At 48.5% G+C, this 20,225-nt stretch overlaps 1 protein-coding gene across 8 annotated transcripts in view; it reads right to left on the bottom strand.

The window, feature by feature from the left end:
* The window catches only part of LOC139761477 (glutamate receptor ionotropic, kainate 2-like), a 71,576-nt gene that overhangs the window by 17,349 nt on the left and 34,002 nt on the right, over positions 1 to 20,225 (bottom strand). For 4 of the 8 annotated variants that reach the window (XM_071685723.1, XM_071685727.1, XM_071685722.1 and 1 more), the window contains exons 5-13: positions 15,506 to 15,559; positions 13,708 to 13,872; positions 11,751 to 11,903; positions 11,206 to 11,307; positions 10,531 to 10,632; positions 7,125 to 7,328; positions 5,386 to 5,490; positions 2,943 to 3,200; positions 952 to 1,069 (exon numbers count right to left, since the gene is read on the bottom strand). In XM_071685723.1, the coding sequence (XP_071541824.1) occupies positions 952 to 1,069; positions 2,943 to 3,200; positions 5,386 to 5,490; positions 7,125 to 7,328; positions 10,531 to 10,632; positions 11,206 to 11,307; positions 11,751 to 11,903; positions 13,708 to 13,872; positions 15,506 to 15,559 (1,261 nt within the window). Of the gene's footprint in view, positions 1 to 951; positions 1,070 to 2,942; positions 3,201 to 5,385; positions 5,491 to 7,124; positions 7,329 to 9,291; positions 9,496 to 10,530; positions 10,633 to 11,205; positions 11,308 to 11,750; positions 11,904 to 13,707; positions 13,873 to 15,505; positions 15,560 to 20,225 lie in introns of all 8 variants that reach the window. The other 4 variants (XM_071685725.1, XM_071685724.1, XM_071685729.1 and 1 more) reach the window with 3 other exon arrangements.

Raw genomic sequence — 20,225 nt, 5'->3', positions numbered from 1 at the left:
TTCTTATTATAAAAACGCTTGGTTGAGGGGGGTGGGGGGTGGGTGGGGTGATGCCTGGGAGGTGAGTTGATTGATGTTGGCAGATAGTGCGGCTCTGGTGGCTGAATGGAGAAATTCTTCACCTTACACACTCCAGGTGTGTCAGTAGCTCTGTATCAGACTTCTTTTCACACGCATTCTGTATCTTCTTAATGTATCCAAACGGGAGGCCCTGGGGGAGGTAACGTGGGGAGGCCCTGGGGGACGTAACGTAGGGAGGCCCTGGGGGAGGTAACGTGGGGAGGCCCTGGGGAACGTAACGTAGGGAGGCCCTGGGGGACGTAACGTGGGGAGGCCCTGGGGAACGTAACGTGGGGAGGCCCTGGGGGACGTAACGTGGGGAGCCCTGGCGGACGTAACGTGGGGAGGCCCTGGGGGACGTAACGTGGGGAGCCCTGGGGGTCGTAACGTGGGGAGGCCCTGGGGGAGGTAACGTGGGGAGGCCCTGGGGGACGTAACGTAGGGAGGCCCTGGGGGACGTAACGTGGGGAGGCCCTGGGGAACGTAACGTGGGGAGGCCCTGGGGGACGTAACGTGGGGAGGCCCTGGGGGAGGTAACGTGGGGAGGCCCTGGGGGACGTAACGTAGGGAGGCCCTGGGGGACGTAACGTGGGGAGGCCCTGGGGAACGTAACGTGGGGAGGCCCTGGGGGACGTAACGTGGGGAGCCCTGGGGGACGTAACGTGGGGAGGCCCTGGGGGACGTAACGTGGGGAGGCCCTGGGGGACGTAACGTGGGGAGGCCCTGGGGGACGTAACGTGGGGAGCCCTGGGGGACGTAACGTGGGGAGGCCCTGGGGCACGTAACGTGGGGAGGCCCTGGTGGACGTAACGTGGGGAGGCCCTGGGGGACGTAACGTGGGGAGGCCCTGGGGAGGTAACGTGGGAGGGGGAGAGCCTGCTGGTAACATACCTATGGGAGTGATCATACGCTCGACGGTGAGGAAGGCGGCCAGGTTAGCGGTGTACGAGGAGATGATGATGAGCGTGAAGAACCACCAGATCCCGCCCACGATCCTCGTCGAGCACGCCTGCACGACCACCAGCACGCCCACACGACCACCAGCACGCATGGCCACCAGGCAGGAGATAAGTCAACGTTAATTTGTAAGATGCAGGCCGCCATGATGGCCACCAAGAGATGAGCGCCTGTGTGTGCCATGTCATGTGTTGGGTCTTGTTTATGATGTGTCCAGTACAAGAGCAGGACACCCACGTCCTCTCTCCTCCTCATAGTTCTACAGGTTACTCTCATTACTTAATGGCATTACAACATAAACTATCTCAGGGCCGGCAGACACTGTCATCCTTTATATAGCTGGGCCACCTCATTCTTCGGTTATTTATCTTCCCTTCTGAATGAATTTAAGAGAAGATAATCAGCAGGAAGGAAAGTGATATATAGCGGTAACTACCCGACTTCAGGAACCCTCATCCAGAACCTCTTTCTTAAGAGCTGGACAGTGTTACTCCTTCCTACTTTCCTGTGTTACTTACCTGTCTTCAGTCATCATACCTCCCCTCAGTCACTCTCACCATTCATTTTTCACATTAAGTACATAAAGAAGGAAAGTTGCATCAAGATGAAAGACAAGTAAATTTAACATAAGTTCCAGTGAGTCCCTCACGTGGTATTAGCAGCCTGTTATTCAGTGACACATCAAAGGGAATTAAGGAAAAAGTCGACTTCCGTCAAATGGCGGCAGTCGATGCGCTTCGACACTCCAGTCACACTTGATAATCCTGTAAGGCGATTCCCCGTGGATTATAGACGACCTCGTGCCAAGGAACAGCGGCCAAGAATTGCTGGGGAAGGAAATGGATTTTTCTTTCTTTTTCCAAGACCTGAGGTCGACTGGGCTAGATACGTGAGGCACAGTGAGGCCCTCTGTGTCGGGTCAGTGAGGGGCTCTGTGTCGGGGAAGATTACCCAGGGACGCATTCACCGCCACAGGAAACTGTAGGATTCAAGCAATCATTGATCCACAATCATGCTGGTGCTCCCATCGTGCTTCCCTGGCTAGGTCATTTACCCATAGTCCATGAGCTTGGCTTTGAAATGTTATATCCGTATGGGAATGAAGATGGCAGAACTGAAGTATTGTGTGAGCGATTCCACCACTCTAAAGTGTTGAAAGTATAGACGACGTTTGATACAAGCTCAGAGCCAGTATATAAATTAAGGAATAAGAAACTGAGGAGTCTAGTCTCTTAATGGGTCGTGATGACCAGCGGCTGCTGTGGAAGTGTCCTGTGTTCACTGTTCTTTATAATTTGTGTAGATGACCTGCCAGATGGACTGGACTTATACCTCACTATATTTCTCGATGATGTTAATGTCGTGAGGCAAATGATGAGCATTGCGTCAACGTATAATGAAAACGTTGACCAAGTTTGGCCTCGTCATGATCGGTGAAATTCAGCTCAAGTACTCGAGGATGGGACACGATGAGGAAGCTCTCAGTGCCATTGTTATTTAGCAGGAAATAAGCTGCAGACATGTGTATGTGAGAGGGACTTACGGAGCATCATTGTACCTAACCTTGAAGAAAGTATTAAAGAAAAACTGTCACAAGCAAATATAAGAATCGTATTTTAGTGGCAGGGTAAGGAAACATTCCACAAACTATTTACTTCATACATTTGGCCAAAACTAGAATATCACTGAACCGTTTAGAAGACTATATTTAAGATATCATAGATAACTAATAGTTAAGGTCCGAAGGAAGTAAATAAAGATGGTAGCAGAATTAAGAGCTGGGTTATAGGGAGAGGTTAAGGGCCATATCTGCCAACACGTATAATAAGAAAACCGATCAGATCTCAAGTTTCTGAACCAGTTTGATGATACTGACAGAGAACTGTTCTTCGAAATACGCAAAAACAGAGGAACCAGAATCTTACCTTGGGGTTGAGGTCGGAGCCCTGCTGCATGAGGGTGCCGATGGTGAACCAGAAACTGTTGGAGAGAGAGAACTGGTTTTCGACGATGTCGTTCTCTTGGGCGCAAGGATGAGGATTGTACCATTCATAGGGCGAGAACCTGGCCACGATGAACATAGTGATGGAGACTAACACGTAGGCCGCCAGTACATACAGCCAAATCTCGATGGCCAGGGGGTTCATAAAGGAAAACAGACGCGTTTGTTGATTGGTGGGAACCTGCCAGGTCGAGAGAGAGATGAGTCTTTTTGGTGAGGAGAGAGGAGACTGGGCCTGGCGTAACCAGCATGTATGGCAGACAGGTGAGAACACAGTAGGTAGTGTGTCCACAGTGCATTAATGAGTGTGAATGGCTCCGAGGATCATGATCCAGATCAGTTATGACGGAATGAAATGTACTTGATGATAATGTTGATCAAGAGGGAAAATGACGAACAGGATGCAGGGGAAATGTTGACAAAGACCTTCCTCTTAAGAAAAGCCGACCAGTGGAAGTGATGGACTGACTCAGCGCAACAATCATTGCTATCCTGCCCCAGAACCGACCACCAGCCCTGAACATACAACACTTCCTCAATCTTAGTCTCACAGGTCTGGACATCTCCTTCCCTCACCATTAACAAGCACAGAATCAATTCAGTTTCTTATATGATCTTACTTAACCAGAAGTAGACAAAAGACTCATAGGAATGGCTCATGACCTGACCATACCATAGATACGAGGGTCAGGGAGGCTGAGAGCGTCATCACCCTGGGAGTAACACAGAAGGTATGTTGATCCTAAGCTTTGATACAGAGTGGGGGATTACCTCGGGAGATGGCCTCTAGCATCACCAGCCTGCAGGTGGCGGACATTTATTCCTTTGTTATGAGATCTTGACGTAACACGGTGGCCCCTGAACCCAGCAGAGGAGCTGACAGGCAAAGACCATGGAGTAAGAGAGCAGAGGGGACACAGGAGGAGGACACCAACCGGACATTCTACAATGTTATCATCTTTGACAGGCGGGCCTCCAGCGTGACAGAGCCGTCACCCAGCCGCCACTGATGGCTGAAGACTCGGGTAGGTCACGCTAGAACATCACAAAACTATTGTCTTTTCATTGAGTGTGTGAATGTTTGGCCGGGAGGCACAGTCTCCCTTGGATTACTGTATGTTACGGAGAGAGAGAGAGAGAGTTTTACACTCGTGTTGCCCAGTCTCTTATCCTCGTATATATGTGCCGTGTCTTTACTCCTTTGTGTGTGTGTGTGTGTGTGTGTGTGTGTGTGTGTGTGTGTGTGTGTGTGTGTGTGTGTGAAAATCGCAAGCAACCTCGTCACTCAAGGATATTCCCGCAGCTTGGAGGCAAAACCTTCCCAATGAGTATTATCAAGTGTGACCCGCAGCACCTGGCCTCTGCAGGTGCGACTTGATGAGAGGCGCTTCACTCGTGACGTTACTAACTACGGCTTTGTGACGTTACTAACTACGGCTTTGTGACGTTACTAACTACGGCTTTGTGACGTTACTAACTACGGCTTTGTGACGTTACTAACTACGGCTTTGTGGCGTTACTAACTACGGCTTTGTGACGTTACTAACTACGGCTTTGTGACGTTACTAACTACAGCTTTGTGACGTTACTAACTACGGCTTTGTGGCGTTACTAACTACGGCTTTGTGACGTTACTAACTACGGCTTTGTGACGTTACTAACTAAGGCTTTGTGACGTTACTAACTACGGCTTTGTGGCGTTACTAACTACGGCTTTGTGACGTTACTAACTACGGCTTTGTGACGTTACTAACTACGGCTTTGTGACGTTACTAACTACGGCTTTGTGACGTTACTAACTACGGCTTTGTGGCGTTACTAACTACGGCTTTGTGACGTTACTAACTACGGCTTTGTGGCGTTACTAACTACGGCTTTGTGACGTTACTAACTGCGGCTTTGTGACGTTACTAACTACGGCTTTGTGACGTTACTAACTACGGCTTTGTGGCGTTACTAACTACGGCTTTTATCAATCGTGATGTGACTCTACCAGTGTGTGTTGTGACGTCATCAGACTCTTCTGCTGTGTCATGTGACGTTCCCAGACCTTCATGCTCAGTGCATGAGCCACAACGTCTCATGTACCTGTCATACACCCTCATACCTAACATAAACTTACAAATGTAACTGATGTCTACAAACCCAGGCAGACTCACACAAACCCAGGCAGACTCGCACAAACCCAGGCAGACTCACACAAACCCAGGCAGACTCACACAAACCCAGGCAGACTCACACAAACCCAGGCAGACTTACACAAACCCAGGCAGACTTACACAAACCCGTGGAGACTGATGCAAATATTGGGGTCAGACTGGAGGAGGAAGACGTTTTAGCCAGCACAAGTGTTGGTAGTGACTCACCTTAAACAATATACTGATGCCCACGTTCATGAACGGCTTCGTGAAGTCGATGACATTCTCACGAGCATAGTTGATGGTCATGGAACCGATGGCCAGGTCAGCTTTCTGTGGTCAATAATTAACATTAGTACAGTGTTGGTGAGTCGTGAGGCACACTGGTACAGGTAGTCGTGTGGCACACTGGTACAGATAGTTGTTAAGGTGGGGTCATATGGATAGATATAGAGGTAGACTTACATAGGTAGATATTATGTGAGTGTTTGTGTATAGTTTTCACCTTAAAGTAGACATGACAACAGACTCACCACATGGGCAGGTCCGTCACTCTAATGTGTAACACAGAGGCACATGACACAGTGGGGAAGGGGTGATGATATAGACTGGGGGATGGTGATATAGACTGGGGGATGGTGATATAGACTGGGGATGGTGATATAGACTGGGGGATGGTGATATAGACTGGGGGATGGTGATATAAACTGGGGGATGGTGATATAGACTGGGGGATGGTGATATAGACTGGGGGATGGTGATATAGACTGGGGGATGGTGATATAAACTGGGGGATGGTGATATAGACTGGAGGATGGTGATATAGACTGGGGGATGGTGATATAAACTGGGGGATGGTGATATAAACTGGGGGATGGTGATATAAACTGGGGGATGGTGATATAAACTGGGGGATGGTGATATAAACTGGGGGATGGTGATATAGTTATATTACGTATAACATTATGTAGAACATACCATACAAAACCAATTCTACTGTAATACAGGCTACAGGAAGTGGCGGGAGGCAGAAGGTAGCATTGTTACACAAGCTGAGGCAGTTAGTGGTACCTGGTAATCAGACTTACTATTGGTATTTGATACCAGGTACAGCAGATGTGTTGTGAGGAGGGTATAGTGTGCAGTACAACCCAACCGGCGGAGTTTGATCACTGTACAAGTGTAACAGTGATAGTGTATACAGTGCTACACATAGACGCCCCAGTTTGTCTAACTCTTGTATTAGGTGGTGAAGCATGCATCACTCTGACGTCAGCAATAATTCATTATGACTAAAGCTACTGGGTGCGTGAGGCAGTGGCCTGAAATCTGTCACCAAGAGCAGGTGTGTCCCCCTGCCACCAAGAGCAGGTGTGTCCCCCTGCCACCAAGAGCAGGTGTGTCCCCCTGCCACCAAGAGCAGGTGTGTCCCCCTGCTGCCAAGAACAGGTGTGTCCCTCAGCCACCATGAGCAGGTGTGTCCCCCTTGCAACAAGGGCAGGTGTGTCCTCCTGCACAGGGTGTAGGGAAGGATTTCCAGTGACTGAGACAGAGGAGTGTCACTGTGGCTCGGCCAGGGAGAGAGGCTGTCAGCCATGCCTCACACCCTCACTGTCAACAACGTGTGGAGAGAAAAAGGAACTTCAGGAGGATGAGCCATGCGGGAGAGACAGGTGCTGACCCTGGAGTCAGGCAGGTCACTCATGCTGCAGCAGGAGTCAGAAGGAAAGACGGTGGGTCAGGCAAGATGTACGTACCTCACAGCCACAAACACAGTGGAGAAGTAAGAGACGGGGTAGTTATGGCCGTGCAGGATGCAGCTCCCATGCTCCTCAAGTCTGGACAAATGTTTATATATCACCAACATGCGGTTCATTTCATTCCTGGTGATGTTACTGACGAATGTACTACGTGAACGATGCAGGAGGTGTGGGAAGGAAGGGAGGGAGGGAGGTGTGTGTGCTCACGTTGTCCTGCAGCTCCCGCACGATCCCGTTCCACTCGCCCGTGTCGGGGTCTTGGATGCCGTACGTCCGTGACGGTGACACCCGGATCTTGTAGCGGAAACCCATGATGGCGGCGATCCGCTCCAACATGTCCACACAAAAGCCCTCGTACCTGCTGTTGCCCGTCAGGTTGGTGGCCTTCTTCAGCATGACGTAGGGCGTCTCCTGCCGGCGAGGGTGGCCCAGGCCTCTGGTCAGGTAACACACACACACACACACACACACACACACACACACACACACATTACATGAAGGGGATATTGGGTGGGAGGCTGGAGGGTCATGGAGGAGGCCCCCTCCCCCCTGGATATATTACCCCACATATTATAGAAACGATCCATTCGTTAGAGGCGAGTCTCATACGTTACCCGGGGCCAGCCAAGCCACAGGAGCGACTCAGGAAGGTTTTATTGAAGGAAAATTTATTACATATGCATATTAAGGCTCCTGTGGGGCCAGGAAAAGTGGTCCTTTGTTGAAAGTCTTCCATATCATTAAACATCTCTGGCTGGATATGTCATGATGAATATATAATTTAGTAAAGATATATATGAATACATGATATGGGAGCGAGAACCATCGAATTTATAACACAGAACTGCTACCGTTACCTTACAGTTCAGTGTACTGGGAGGTACTAGCATGTAACAACCTAGAGCTGTTGTTCAGTAGTGGCCAGACATGAGCTGCTTCACTATGCCGTTCCACTCGCCCGTGATGGGGTTCTGGGCGCCGTACACAACACCTGGTAACCAGGAAGAGATCATACCAGAGGTCATCCTCACACCGGGGGAGCGCTACACCGCACCGTGGGGAGGGGGTCTTGCTGCTCCCTGCGGTGACCTGCCTCTCATAGCTCCCCTCCCGGGACACCTTCCCTCCCACAACCTGGGATAACGAAAACGGCTGTCAGTGGTCCCGGGACCATACAGCACTAGACCTTACCACCAGTGACCTGGACCAGGGCTATCGCTGGTCTCGGCACCATACAGCAGGTTACTTGTGTTAGGCCAGGATGTTGCTGGCCAGTATGATGCTGGCCAGTAATGTTGCTGGCCAGTATGATGCTGGCCAGTATGTTGCTGGCCAGTATGTTGCTGGCCAGTATGTTGCTGGCCAGTATGATGCTGGCCAGTATGTTGCTGGCCAGTATGATGCTGGCCAGTATGTTGCTGGCCAGTATGATGCTGGCCAGTATGTTGCTGGCCAGTATGATGCTGGCCAGTATGTTGCTGGCCAGTATGATGCTGGCCAGTAATGTTGCTGGCCAGTATGTTGCTGGCCAGTATGTTGCTGGCCAGTATGTTGCTGGCCAGTATGTTGCTGGCCAGTATGTTGCTGGCCAGTATGATGCTGGCCAGTATGTTGCTGGCCAGTATGTTGCTGGCCAGTATGATGCTGGCCAGTATGTTGCTGGCCAGTATGATGCTGGCCAGTATGTTGCTGGCCAGTATGATGCTGGCCAGTATGTTGCTGGCCAGTATGATGCTGGCCAGTATGTTGCTGGCCAGTATGATGCTGGCCAGTATGTTGCTGGCCAGTATGATGCTGGCCAGTATGTTGCTGGCCAGTATGATGCTGGCCAGTAATGTTGCTGGCCAGTATGATGCTGGCCAGTATGTTGCTGGCCAGTATGTTGCTGGCCAGTATGTTGCTGGCCGATATGTTGCTGGCTCACCAGGAACTTGTGTACTGGAGAAAGAATGGTGACAGTCCATAGTGAGGAGATGCACGTGTGCAGTAAGAGTGTAGTGCCTCCTCGCCAGCTGGTGGCTTGCTTGTACCGAGCCAATCTACTGTAGCGAAGGATCATAGTAACTACTACCAGATCACTACAGTAAATACCAAGTGTAATGATACACCATGATGTACTACAAGTAAGGCTATCAATACCTACACTTGTTACCTACACCTAGGTGATCATCTGCAAGAGTTACACTTTGATGATCATGTACAACAAGTATAACATGATGAACAACTGCTACCGTTACCTTACAGTTCAGTGTACTGGGAGGTACTAGCATGTTACAACCTAGAGCTGTTGTTCAGTAGTGGACGTATACAGTGCGCACTACACTACAATAGAGCAGAGGTACAATAGATATGGTGTGTCCGCACGTTACTGTACCCCAGACATGAGCTGCTTCACTATGCCGTTCCACTCGCCCGTGATGGGGTTCTGGGCGCCGTACACGCCTTCGGGAGACATCTCGATGATGTAGTCAAACCCCACCAGGAGCGAGATCTCCTGCAGCAGGTCCACACAGAACCCGTAGAACCGTTGGTTTCCAGTGAAGTTCTTCCCGGGTCTCATCATCATGAAGGGGTTGTCCTGGGTGAGGTCAGGTCTAGTTAGATGATGAGTCAGCAGCTGGGGTGTTGTGAGGATCTCCTGGGGTTAGGTTAAGCTCTAGTTTGGTAAGGTTGAGGTTGTACACTCGCACCCCCCCCCTCCCCCCTCCAGCCACATCCTCCTTCCCCCTGGCCACACGGCAGGATAATACGGTCTCAGCCTAACACGGAAGGTTAACAATTACCAGGTAATTATCTTGAGGCTCGACCGTAGCAGACGACTTGGTGGCTCTTGTTGGGGTGTTGCCTCACTTCTGCTGGCCCAGGACACCTCCAACTGAGCCACACACACACACACACACACACACACACACACACACACACACACACACGTCAAGAGGCACCGTACAGCCATGGTGCTCCGCTATACCGCACGTCTCTACAGTGAACATTTCGCCAGATTCATCCTCACTACACCTGCATGACCTCTCCTGGTGAACTCCCAGCGGCCGATTGTATGGCGGAGATGATGATGATATGATGATATGATGATCATGTGTGTGTGTGTGTGTGTGTGTGTGTGTGTGTTTGGGCTGGATGACACCTGGCCAGGTGTGGCGGACGCTGCTGCCAGGGGAGGCCACTCAGATGTTCTACAATTATTCTGCACATAAATACATAACACTTGATACATCAACTGGAGTAAGTGTGTGAGTAACTAAAAGCTTGTGTTGCCTCTGATGTTGCTTATATTAAGGTATTAGTCATGATTTATGGACTACATTGTCGAAGCCTCGTGTGTTGTGCCTCCTGATCACGAGGCAGCTACCGACCCTCACACAAGACTGGTCAGACTGGACGTCACTCCACACAACACACAGGTGTGGGAGGACCCAGGTGGCAGGGGTCTGCCTGTACTCCTGCCATGATGGTGAGGTTCCTGCTTGCTGTAGGCCGAACAGCAGCAGGCACCTGCCTCACCCACCAGGGGAGGCCAACCACCTGCTTGGGGGAGCGGTTCGACCAGCAGGAGGCACCCACATGCTTGGGGAGGGGAGGCATGGTGGTGACTCACCAGGTTGGTGGTGACCAGCAGCGTGACATTCATTGTACCGGGGTCGTAAAAGGCAGCTCTATCGGTGATGTTGACCCCGTTACCTGGACCCCACTCTCCGACCTGCAACATGTAGGGCAACATGAGAGCAACATTTATGGCAGTATGTAGGGCAACATGTAGGGCAACATGAGAGCAACATTTATGGCAGTATGTAGGGCAACATGAGAGCAACATTTATGGCAGTATGTAGGGTAACATGAGAGCAACATTTATGGCAGTATGTAGGGCAACATGAGAGCAACATTTATGGCAGTATGTAGGGCAACATGTAATGATGGCTGGCACATCAAGTAGACCAGACAGACAGTAGACCAACCTTCCCAGGCAACTGTAGATGAACCTAAGTTATGTCTTCTCACAAGAGAACCAAACACACATTACTGAAGACAACAACAACACACAGGAACTCTGGTCTAACCTGGCGAACCACACACTAGCTGGCCGGGGATCCTGTCTCACCAAGCTTGACTTCAGTGTTCAGTCGTTTACATATAAAAAGCATTGTGAGCTCTTGATAGGTTAGTACATCTATATAGAGGATTACACACACACACACACACACACACACACACACACACACACACACAAGTTCCAGTTTAACCCCTTTACTCTCCCACACTCGCTGGCACTTACCTTGACTAAGGAGTGCTGTTTAAGCTTGAGAATATCCAGCTTGAAGTTGGTTCTCCGACCTTCCTTGAACTGGATAGGTCCCGTTATGCCCCGGAACTCCACCTGCAGACGTGAGAAGAGGAAGGACAAGGCTAGCGTTAGATAGGTTGGTGGGGGACTTCTGGGGCTAAGAGGGAGTTGGCAGCATGAATCCCCCAGGGTAGCATAGCATGAATCCCCCAGGGTAGCATAGCATGAATCCCCCAGGGTAGCATGTGGCTTTCTGTCAAGCGCTAGGTGGGTAGTACAACCCCCCCTCGCCCCACTACACTACACACGTGTCTCACGTCTCCGTAGATGTGACCCAGCCAACACCTGCTCACCCAACCATTAGATATGTAGACACATACACTGAGAATAAAGATATATAAGGAGATATATGGGTCAGGTTGATATAAGAAATAATAAATGAACTTATTTTTCGTGAGGGTGACGTAAGGTATCAACCTGCTGGTTTATATTGCCAGGAAGGAAGTAAGGCAGGGGGGGGGGGGGAAGGTACGTACTGAGTTGATGTAGTTGAAGAGTGATGATCCGTCTGGCCAGGGCAGCTCACTGTCGCAGGATAAGTTGGCCACCTTGAGGCTGGTGGAGCGCTCCAGGGCCTGCAGACCCAGGGCGAACACGTGCACACTGTCGTAGATGAGGGCTGGCTCTACCTGCGGGGGGAGGCACCGGGCGTCAGGCTCTGGGGGATCAACAGGCCCTTAGGGGGGCCGGGATGAGTCAGGGATGAGGGTCATCAGGACCTGGGGAGGTCCATCAGGCCCTCGGGAGATGTCTGGAGCAGAGGTGAGGGCTGGACCCAGGTGGAGCTGGCCCTCAGGGGGTTGGTCAGGGTCAGGGGGAGGGTATGCAGGGGGAGGGGCAGGTGTAGCGAGCCAGTCTGGTCACCTGGGTCAGCTGACCGTGACTGCCACAGTCAACTGGACGAAGGTAACCAAACCTCATGAGGTCACCAGTGAGGCTGGAACCATACCACGCACACGAGGTCGACAGTGGTTCTTCCTGTACAAAACGTGTTGAAGACTACTTGACCTTTGACCTAGCTGTCAGGTTATGACCAAATGCTCTACGACTTACTCTTAGAAAATTCTTCTCTACATTATAATGTATGTTTATCCTATATATGTCGACTGAAACCAAAGTATACTACGTGTTAAACTATATTGCAAATTTCTGTCTCTAGTTAGACACTGCTGGTACGTTAGACACTGTTGATGTGTTAGAAACTGTCGTAACACAAACACATAAAACACTGGTGTTATGAGCAGTAGTTACCCAGGCAGCCGCCCAGACTGGGGGCGCTGCCCGCCAGCCCTGGCAGTACAAACAGACGGGATGATGATATATATGGAAGGTAAACAGCTTCCTCCGTACGTCCATACCGAGAGTTCAGCTTCTGAAACGTTGATGTGTAACGTACCAGAACATCCAAGCCTTCCGGCCGGCAGGTAATGAAGGTATTAAACACAGGTGCTGGGGGGAAGGTTAGGTTGTATCAGAGATGATTTGTATTGACACAGAGGCCGAGGGTGTAGCGTGTTGACTCCGGGGGGCCAGCCAGCAGGTGAGGCACTGGAGGGTACTGGTCTGGGTGACGGGTCGTGTGATCTGCACGGGACGCAGGTCGAGGAAGAAGACGAGAGTGATTATAAAGATGGGTGGGTGACACTGTAACCAGAGAGAAGGCCAATAACATAGGATTGTAATACGACAAACGGGAGTGTGGCAGGTACCAGGGCCGGGTAGGGACGGCTACATGGTCTAGGCCCGGTACACTTAGGAGATGACAGGCACTACACGAGGCAACATACACCGTACCATACCAGTCGCATGAAAACTGGTTCTGGCATACACAACAGACAAGATGGTCCACAGATGACGGGAGGTACAGTGCAGAAGGGAAGAGGTAGGAGGGATAAGAGATAATAGAATATATAGAGAAGACGAAGCAGGATGGAAAATAGATGCAGAGAGAAGTTTAGACGAGAGAAACGTGAGAGGGATGAGATGGGTCACACATCTCCATCCGAACTGTATGTGAGGCGCTAGGGACGTGTCTACCATCCTGGCTACATGCCTAGGACGCTAGGGACGTGTTCTACCACTCTGGCCACATGACTAGGACGTCACAGGACGCTAGGGACGTGTCTACCATCCTGGCTACATGTCTAGGACGCTAGGGACGTGTCTACCATCCTTGCCACGTGACTAGGACGTCAGAGAAGGACCTGCATAACTGTACACTAGACATCAACGTTCCTATGTCTACCTTGACGACCGATGTATGTACGCAGGTGGACTACATCTCTTCTGTAGCGTCTGTCTGATCCTAGCGTATGTTGGTGATACGTTTACCTGTATAACTGGTGCATGAATCATACTACCATATGTATAACAGGTATAGGAACCATACACTATGTAGGAACCCTAGTATAACTGGTGTATGTATACACGCACCTGTATAACTCTGCTCTGGTTGAGAATGTTATGACCAATGGGTTGGAACTTCTCCATATCCTTGAGGACCCTCCTGACCCGGTAGTGCTCAGAGTCCACCAGTCTGAAGGCTGTCATGTTCACGAAGTTATACTTAAAGTCTTCTAGATCAAACGTCTCTATATCCTGCAAGACAGGGAGACGGAGAGGCCAGACAGAAGATAAGGTTAATATTGTTTTTCCATCATGAGAATGATTAAGTTACTCATGGATGATGTGGGCGAGGTTGATGAAGGAACTGCCAGTATCCCAGACCCACTGGCTCAGCCCGACCTGGCACGCTACACTAGACACCTCACATAACCTAACCTAACCTAACCTAACCTAACCTAGCTAGGATGATAGGTATGTTGCATGGAGAGGATAACATGAATGTTATATAGACAAATTAATGTATAAATATAGTGACTGGACAGAATTATGTAACACAGAAATCCTTTTGTATTCTGTGTCTCCTCAAAATGCAGTTTTTTACTCATGACTTTCTCGTTCATCCCCTCACAACTTGACATAATTCTAGTGAGGAATATTTGCTGCCTCATTCTGGTCAGATATCTCTGCTAACTGACCCTAGCCAAGTATCTCTGCTAACTGACCCTAGCCAAGTATCTCTGCTAACTGACCCTAGTCAAGTATCTTTGCTAACTGACCCTAGCCAAGTATCTCTGCTAACTGACCCTAGCCAAGTATCTCTGCTAACTGATCCTAGCCAAGTATCTCTGCTAACTGACCCTAGCCAAGTATCTCTGCTAACTGACCCTAGTCAAGTATCTCTGCTAACTGACCCTAGTCAAGTATATCTGCTAACTGCCCCTAGCTAAGTATCTCTGCTAACTGACCCTAGTCAAATATCTCTGCTAACTGACCCTAGCCAAGTATCTCTGCTAACTGCCCCTAGCTAAGTATCTCTGCTAACTGACCCTAGTCAAGTATCTCTGCTAACTGATCCTAGCCAAGTATCTCTGCTAACTGACCCTAGTCAAGTATCTCTACAAACTGACCCTAGCCAAGTATCTCTGCTAACTGACCCTAGTCAAGTATCTCTACAAACTGACCCTAGCCAAGTATCTCTGCTAACTGATCCTAGCCAAGTATCTCTGCTAACTGATCCTAGCCAAGTATCTCTGCTAACTGATCCTAGCCAAGTATCTCTGCTAACTGACCCTAGCCAAGTATCTCTGCTAACTAATAATGAAGATAAGTATTACATCTTCTTGGTCAATATTAACATTAAAGACAGATAAATATGTGCACAGTGAATGATATAAACGACAACTTGACTGATACAGATGTATCTAATATTTGATACCCGGATGTACAAACTGATAACCCGATATGGTACATGTTACCCAGGGATGGTACATGTTACCCAGGTATGGTCCATGTTACCCAGGTATGGTACATGTTACCCGGATATGGTACATGTTACCCAGGTATGGTACATGTTACCCAGGTATTGTACATGTTACCCGGGTATGGTACATGTTACCCAGGTATGGTCCATGTTACCCAGGTATGGTACATGTTACCCAGGTATGGTCCATGTTACCCAGGTATGGTACATGTTACCCTGGTATGGTACATGTTACCCAGGTATGGTACATGTTACCTGGGTATGTTACATATTACCCAGGTATGGTACATGTTACCCAGGTATGGTACATGTTACCCAAGTATGGTACATGTTACCCGGGTCCATATGGTACCTGATACTGGGATGTACTGCCTCATACCAGGATGATCAAAGTAACATACTTACAAAAGTAGTAAATAAGTAGTGATATTTGAAGTCATTCATCTGGAGCTGAAGGATCTGTGGGCAAGACAGAAGTAAACATTAACACATCATCATCATCAACATCAACACTTAGAGAAATGACTCACACCTTACCTGACGTAGTATAATGTGAACCAGACCATCACCAACACTGAGGGAGAACCCTCTCCCTCAGCCAGACCACTACCAGTTCTCCAACACTGAGGGAGAAGCCTCTCCCTCAGCCAGACTACTCTGAAGTTTCTGGTATTTAATCTGGTCCAGTTAAAATGTTTTCCTGTCCAGTTTCTTGCTAATAGCCACAAGCAAACTTTCCTCCAGAGTTGCACATTATTTAAACTCTCCCTCGGCCAAGTTCACCAACTTCCTCAGGGAAAATGCTCTTGTACTTTAAACGTCAAGTTAATGTTATATAAACGTCTGGTATGATTTATATCACAATGTGTTGAGATGTTTGTAGTGTGTGTGTGTGTGTGTGTGTGTGTGTGTGTGTGTGTGTTCTGGTAGGGAAAGACCATCTTACTCTAGCTACAGCTGACCATTATCATGACGGAGGATGACTGACACACACCGCTGATTATGATGTGTGTTATTATTATCATTATTATTATTATTATTATTATTATTATTATTATTATTATTATTTTCATCATCATTATTATTATCATTATTACCATTATTATTATTATTATTATTATTATTATTATTATTATTAATATTATTATTATTATTATTAGTTATTATTATTATTATTATTATTTTCTTTCTTTCAAACTATTCGCCATTTCCCGCATTAGCGAGGTAGCGTTAAGAACAGAGGACTGGGCCTTTGAGGGAATACCCTCACCTGGCCCAATTCTCTGTTCCTTCTTTTGGAAAATTAAAAAAAAAAAAAACGAGGGGAGGATTTCCAGCCACCCGCTCCCTCCCCTTTTAGTCGCCTTCTACGACACGCAGGGAATACGTGGGAAGTATTCTTTCTCCCCTATCCCCAGGGATAATTATTATTATTATTATTATTATTATTATTATTATTATTATTATTATTATTATTATTACTATTATTATTATTATCATTATTATTATTATTATTATTATTATTATTATTATTATTATTATCAACACTTGACCAAACAGTCAAGACTCGCTAGGAATATGTATTACAGTGTGGCATCAGTGTGTTACTGAAGCTTTCATTATACGACCCTTGACCACATTATACGACCCTTGCTGGTCGTTCGTGACCACACAATGTCGTACAGGTCCTCTGTATCTGCTATACCCAAACTCTGCCTCACGAACAATACATTGTGCAGCTCTGAAGATGATCAATACACACACTAGTGTGTACAGACCTCAGCTGGAGCCACTGTGACCTCAGCTGGAGCCACTGTACACAGACCAGTGTGTACAGACCTCAGCTGGAGCCACTGTACACAGACCAGTGTGTAAAGACCTCAGCTGGAGCCACTGTACACAGACCAGTGTGTACAGACCTCAGCTGGAGCCACTGTACACAGGCTAGTGTGTACAGACCTCAGCTGGAGCCACTGTACACAGACCAGGGTGTACAGACCTCAGCTGGAGCCAGCAGGGAGCGAGACAGTGCACCATCTGTAGGCAGGTGAGGGAGGGTCCCGGCAGGCAGGGGTGGCAACCGGTAGCCTCGCGTGTCACAGGAACTTTGCAGTACATTGTAATGCGTCACTGTGATTGGTGGACATATTTCTTCTGATGTTATTATATTCACAGATTAATCTACCATAAATAGTGGCAACAGGAGAGGTAAGGGAGGGAAATGTTTCATGGTGTGGTGGTGGTGATGTGCTCTGGAATGTATTTATGGCTGGCTGAACACTGGCTTTACAAATATAATATTGGATATGACTTTCATAACGTTCTCGGAATTTCATTACAATTGTTTTTTTGTTTTTTATTTGTTAACGTCTGTAAGTTTGTTGGTGTGTGTATGTGGTGACGTGTTTGTAATGATCCACTTGTGAGGCACTTCTCCACTCGTGATGCCTCAGTTGTGGAACTTTATCATAAGACGTTTAGACCTCGTGTGTACTGTCCACGTCCTCCCTGGCAAAACTCATTTCACGTTCTTCATACTCCACTCATTTTATACAAGTATATTTATATACATCTTTGCTGACAAGTTTCTTGTTTAATTTCATGTTGGAGCCTCTGGTTGTTGTATCTCTACATCTTTCAAAGAACTGGTCACTGTTCTGTTCATCAGACAAGTTTAAAAACGTACAAACAATGATCAGGTCATCCGTCACTTTCTTCCTCCATGGTGGCCAACATTATGTTCAGACGTGGGATAATCAGGCCTCCTGTCTGCTGTCTGTCTGTCTCATGTAAACTAACCTTTCCTTGTAGTTCACGTTTCTTTATTGCAGTACCATCTTTCTTGCCCTCCTCTGGACCTTCTCTATGAGCTCTTTGTGCTTCTGTAGGTATGGCGGTGACCAAACTTGAGGAAGGTTCTAGTTTTCGTCTCATGTGGGATGTTGGCCGCCTCCTGATATTACCTTAACCATGCAGGAAGGTGTCTGCCAGCAACCTACAGTTGGCCTTCACTTATGTGAGTCGTTGGCGACACATGTGTTGCGGACACTAGGGTGGGTAGCAGTGGCAGATAGAGCGGCAACATAGCCAACATGGCCAGCCAACATACCCTTTGCTCACCACGTCATAGATGATGTAATTCGTATGCTTTCATGTATTACACACCTCGGCCATATCAAAGACCAGAAATTCATGTTGGTCAAATATATAGGTAACTATTTGTATCAGTTTGTCTGCGTCTCTGTATGTGAGAAGGAATGATACAAATATACATGACACGTTACATTCTACTTTCAACGTTTTTTACAACGAGTTTATATTAATTAAACAGAAACGGTGTTGTGTTAGAGACATATAACTGTAAAGCATGACACGTGCTGGCAGCATGACCACACATCAACACTACTGTAACTACTCTGTATTGTCATCTTATAATACAGTATTATCTTCCCTCCACTCTCACTGGATGTTACCTTCACTCTCACAATATATCCCTCCACTCTCACTGGATGTTACCTTCACTCTCACAATATATCCCTCCACTCTCACTTTGTCCCCTCCACTCTCACTTTATCTTCCCTCCACTCTCACTTTATGTCCCTCCACTCTCACTTTGTCCCCTCCACTCTCACTTTATCTTCCCTCCACTCTCACTTTATGTCCCTCCACTCTCACTTTGTCCCCTCCACTCTCACTTTATCTTCCCTCCACTCTCACTTTATGTCCCTCCACTCTCACTTTGTCCCCTCCACTCTCACTTTATCTTCCCTCCGCTCTCACTTTATGTCCCTCCACTCTCACTTTATGTCCCTCCACTCTCACTTTATCTTCCCTCCACTCTCATTTTATGTCCCTCCACTCTCACTTTATCTTCCCTCCACTCTCACTTTATCTTCCCTCCACTCTCATTTTATCTTCCCTCCACTCTCACTTTATCTTCCCTCCACTGTTACTTTATGCCACGACTAGCTTGTCAGCCTAGCTAGCTCCCTCCTCCCCTCACTCCAGGCCTTTGATGCAAATTTGCTGTGGTCGCCATTAAAACTTTTTGTGTGAAGTTTGAAGACAAGACGACAATGAAATTATCTTTCTGCAGACTGTAGCCTGAAGGGGTCTCAGCCCTGTAGTCTGGGGCCCATCATTACTGTAGTCTGAGAAGTCCCATCACTCTTGTCTGGAGCTTACAACGCTGTAGTCTAGGGTCCACAACACTCTAGTCTGGAGTCCTACAACCCGACAGTCTAGGGTCCACAACACTCTAGTCTGGAGACCTACAACCCGACAGTCTAGGGTCCACAACACTATAGCCTGAGGGCCTACAACCCGACAGTCTAGGGTCCACAACACTCTAGTCTGGAGTCCTACAACCCGACAGTCTAGGGTCCACAACACTCTAGTCTGGAGACCTACAACCCGACAGTCTAGGGTCCACAACACTATAGCCTGAGGGCCTACAACCCGACAGTCTAGGGTCCACAACACTCTAGTCTGGAGTCCTACAACCCGACAGTCTAGGGTCCACAACACTCTAGTCTGGAGACCTACAACCCGACAGTCTAGGGTCCACAACACTATAGCCTGAGGGCCTACAACCCGACAGTCTAGGGTCCACAACACTCTAGTCTGGAGTCCTACAACCCGACAGTCTAGGGTCCACAACACTATAGCCTGAGGGCCTACAACCCTACAGGTTAGGGCTCATTAGATTTGTCTGGGGGAGTACAACACGTGTCATTGGTGTTGAGCCGGCCTGCAGCACCACCTGCAGCAGGTGTTGGGCCGGCCTGCAGCACCACCTGCAGCAGGTGTTGAGCCGGCCTGCAGCACCACCTGCAGCAGGTGTTGGGCCGGCCTGTAGCACCACCTGCAGCAGGTGTTGGGCCGGCCTGTAGCACCACCTGCAGCAGGTGTTGGGCCGGCCTGCAGCACCACCTGCAGTAGGTGTTGGGCTGGCCTGCAGGTGGCTGGTTCGCCGCCAGTCATGTGGTCAACCTGTAACGCTACCCTACAACATGGACGACATCATACTCGCACGTAGACAGTTCATGAGCAAAGTTGTTATTTCGTATGTCTTAGTTGGTCAAGTAACTACATTATCCTTGTCCAGAACAGCTAGGTCAAACAT

This window comes from Panulirus ornatus, chromosome 40, assembly GCF_036320965.1.
Source record: "Panulirus ornatus isolate Po-2019 chromosome 40, ASM3632096v1, whole genome shotgun sequence".
In the NCBI taxonomy this organism is placed as follows: Eukaryota; Metazoa; Arthropoda; class Malacostraca; order Decapoda; family Palinuridae; genus Panulirus; species Panulirus ornatus.
Note: the sequence above shows the minus strand (reverse complement) of the source record. Positions and strands in the feature narration are given on the sequence as shown.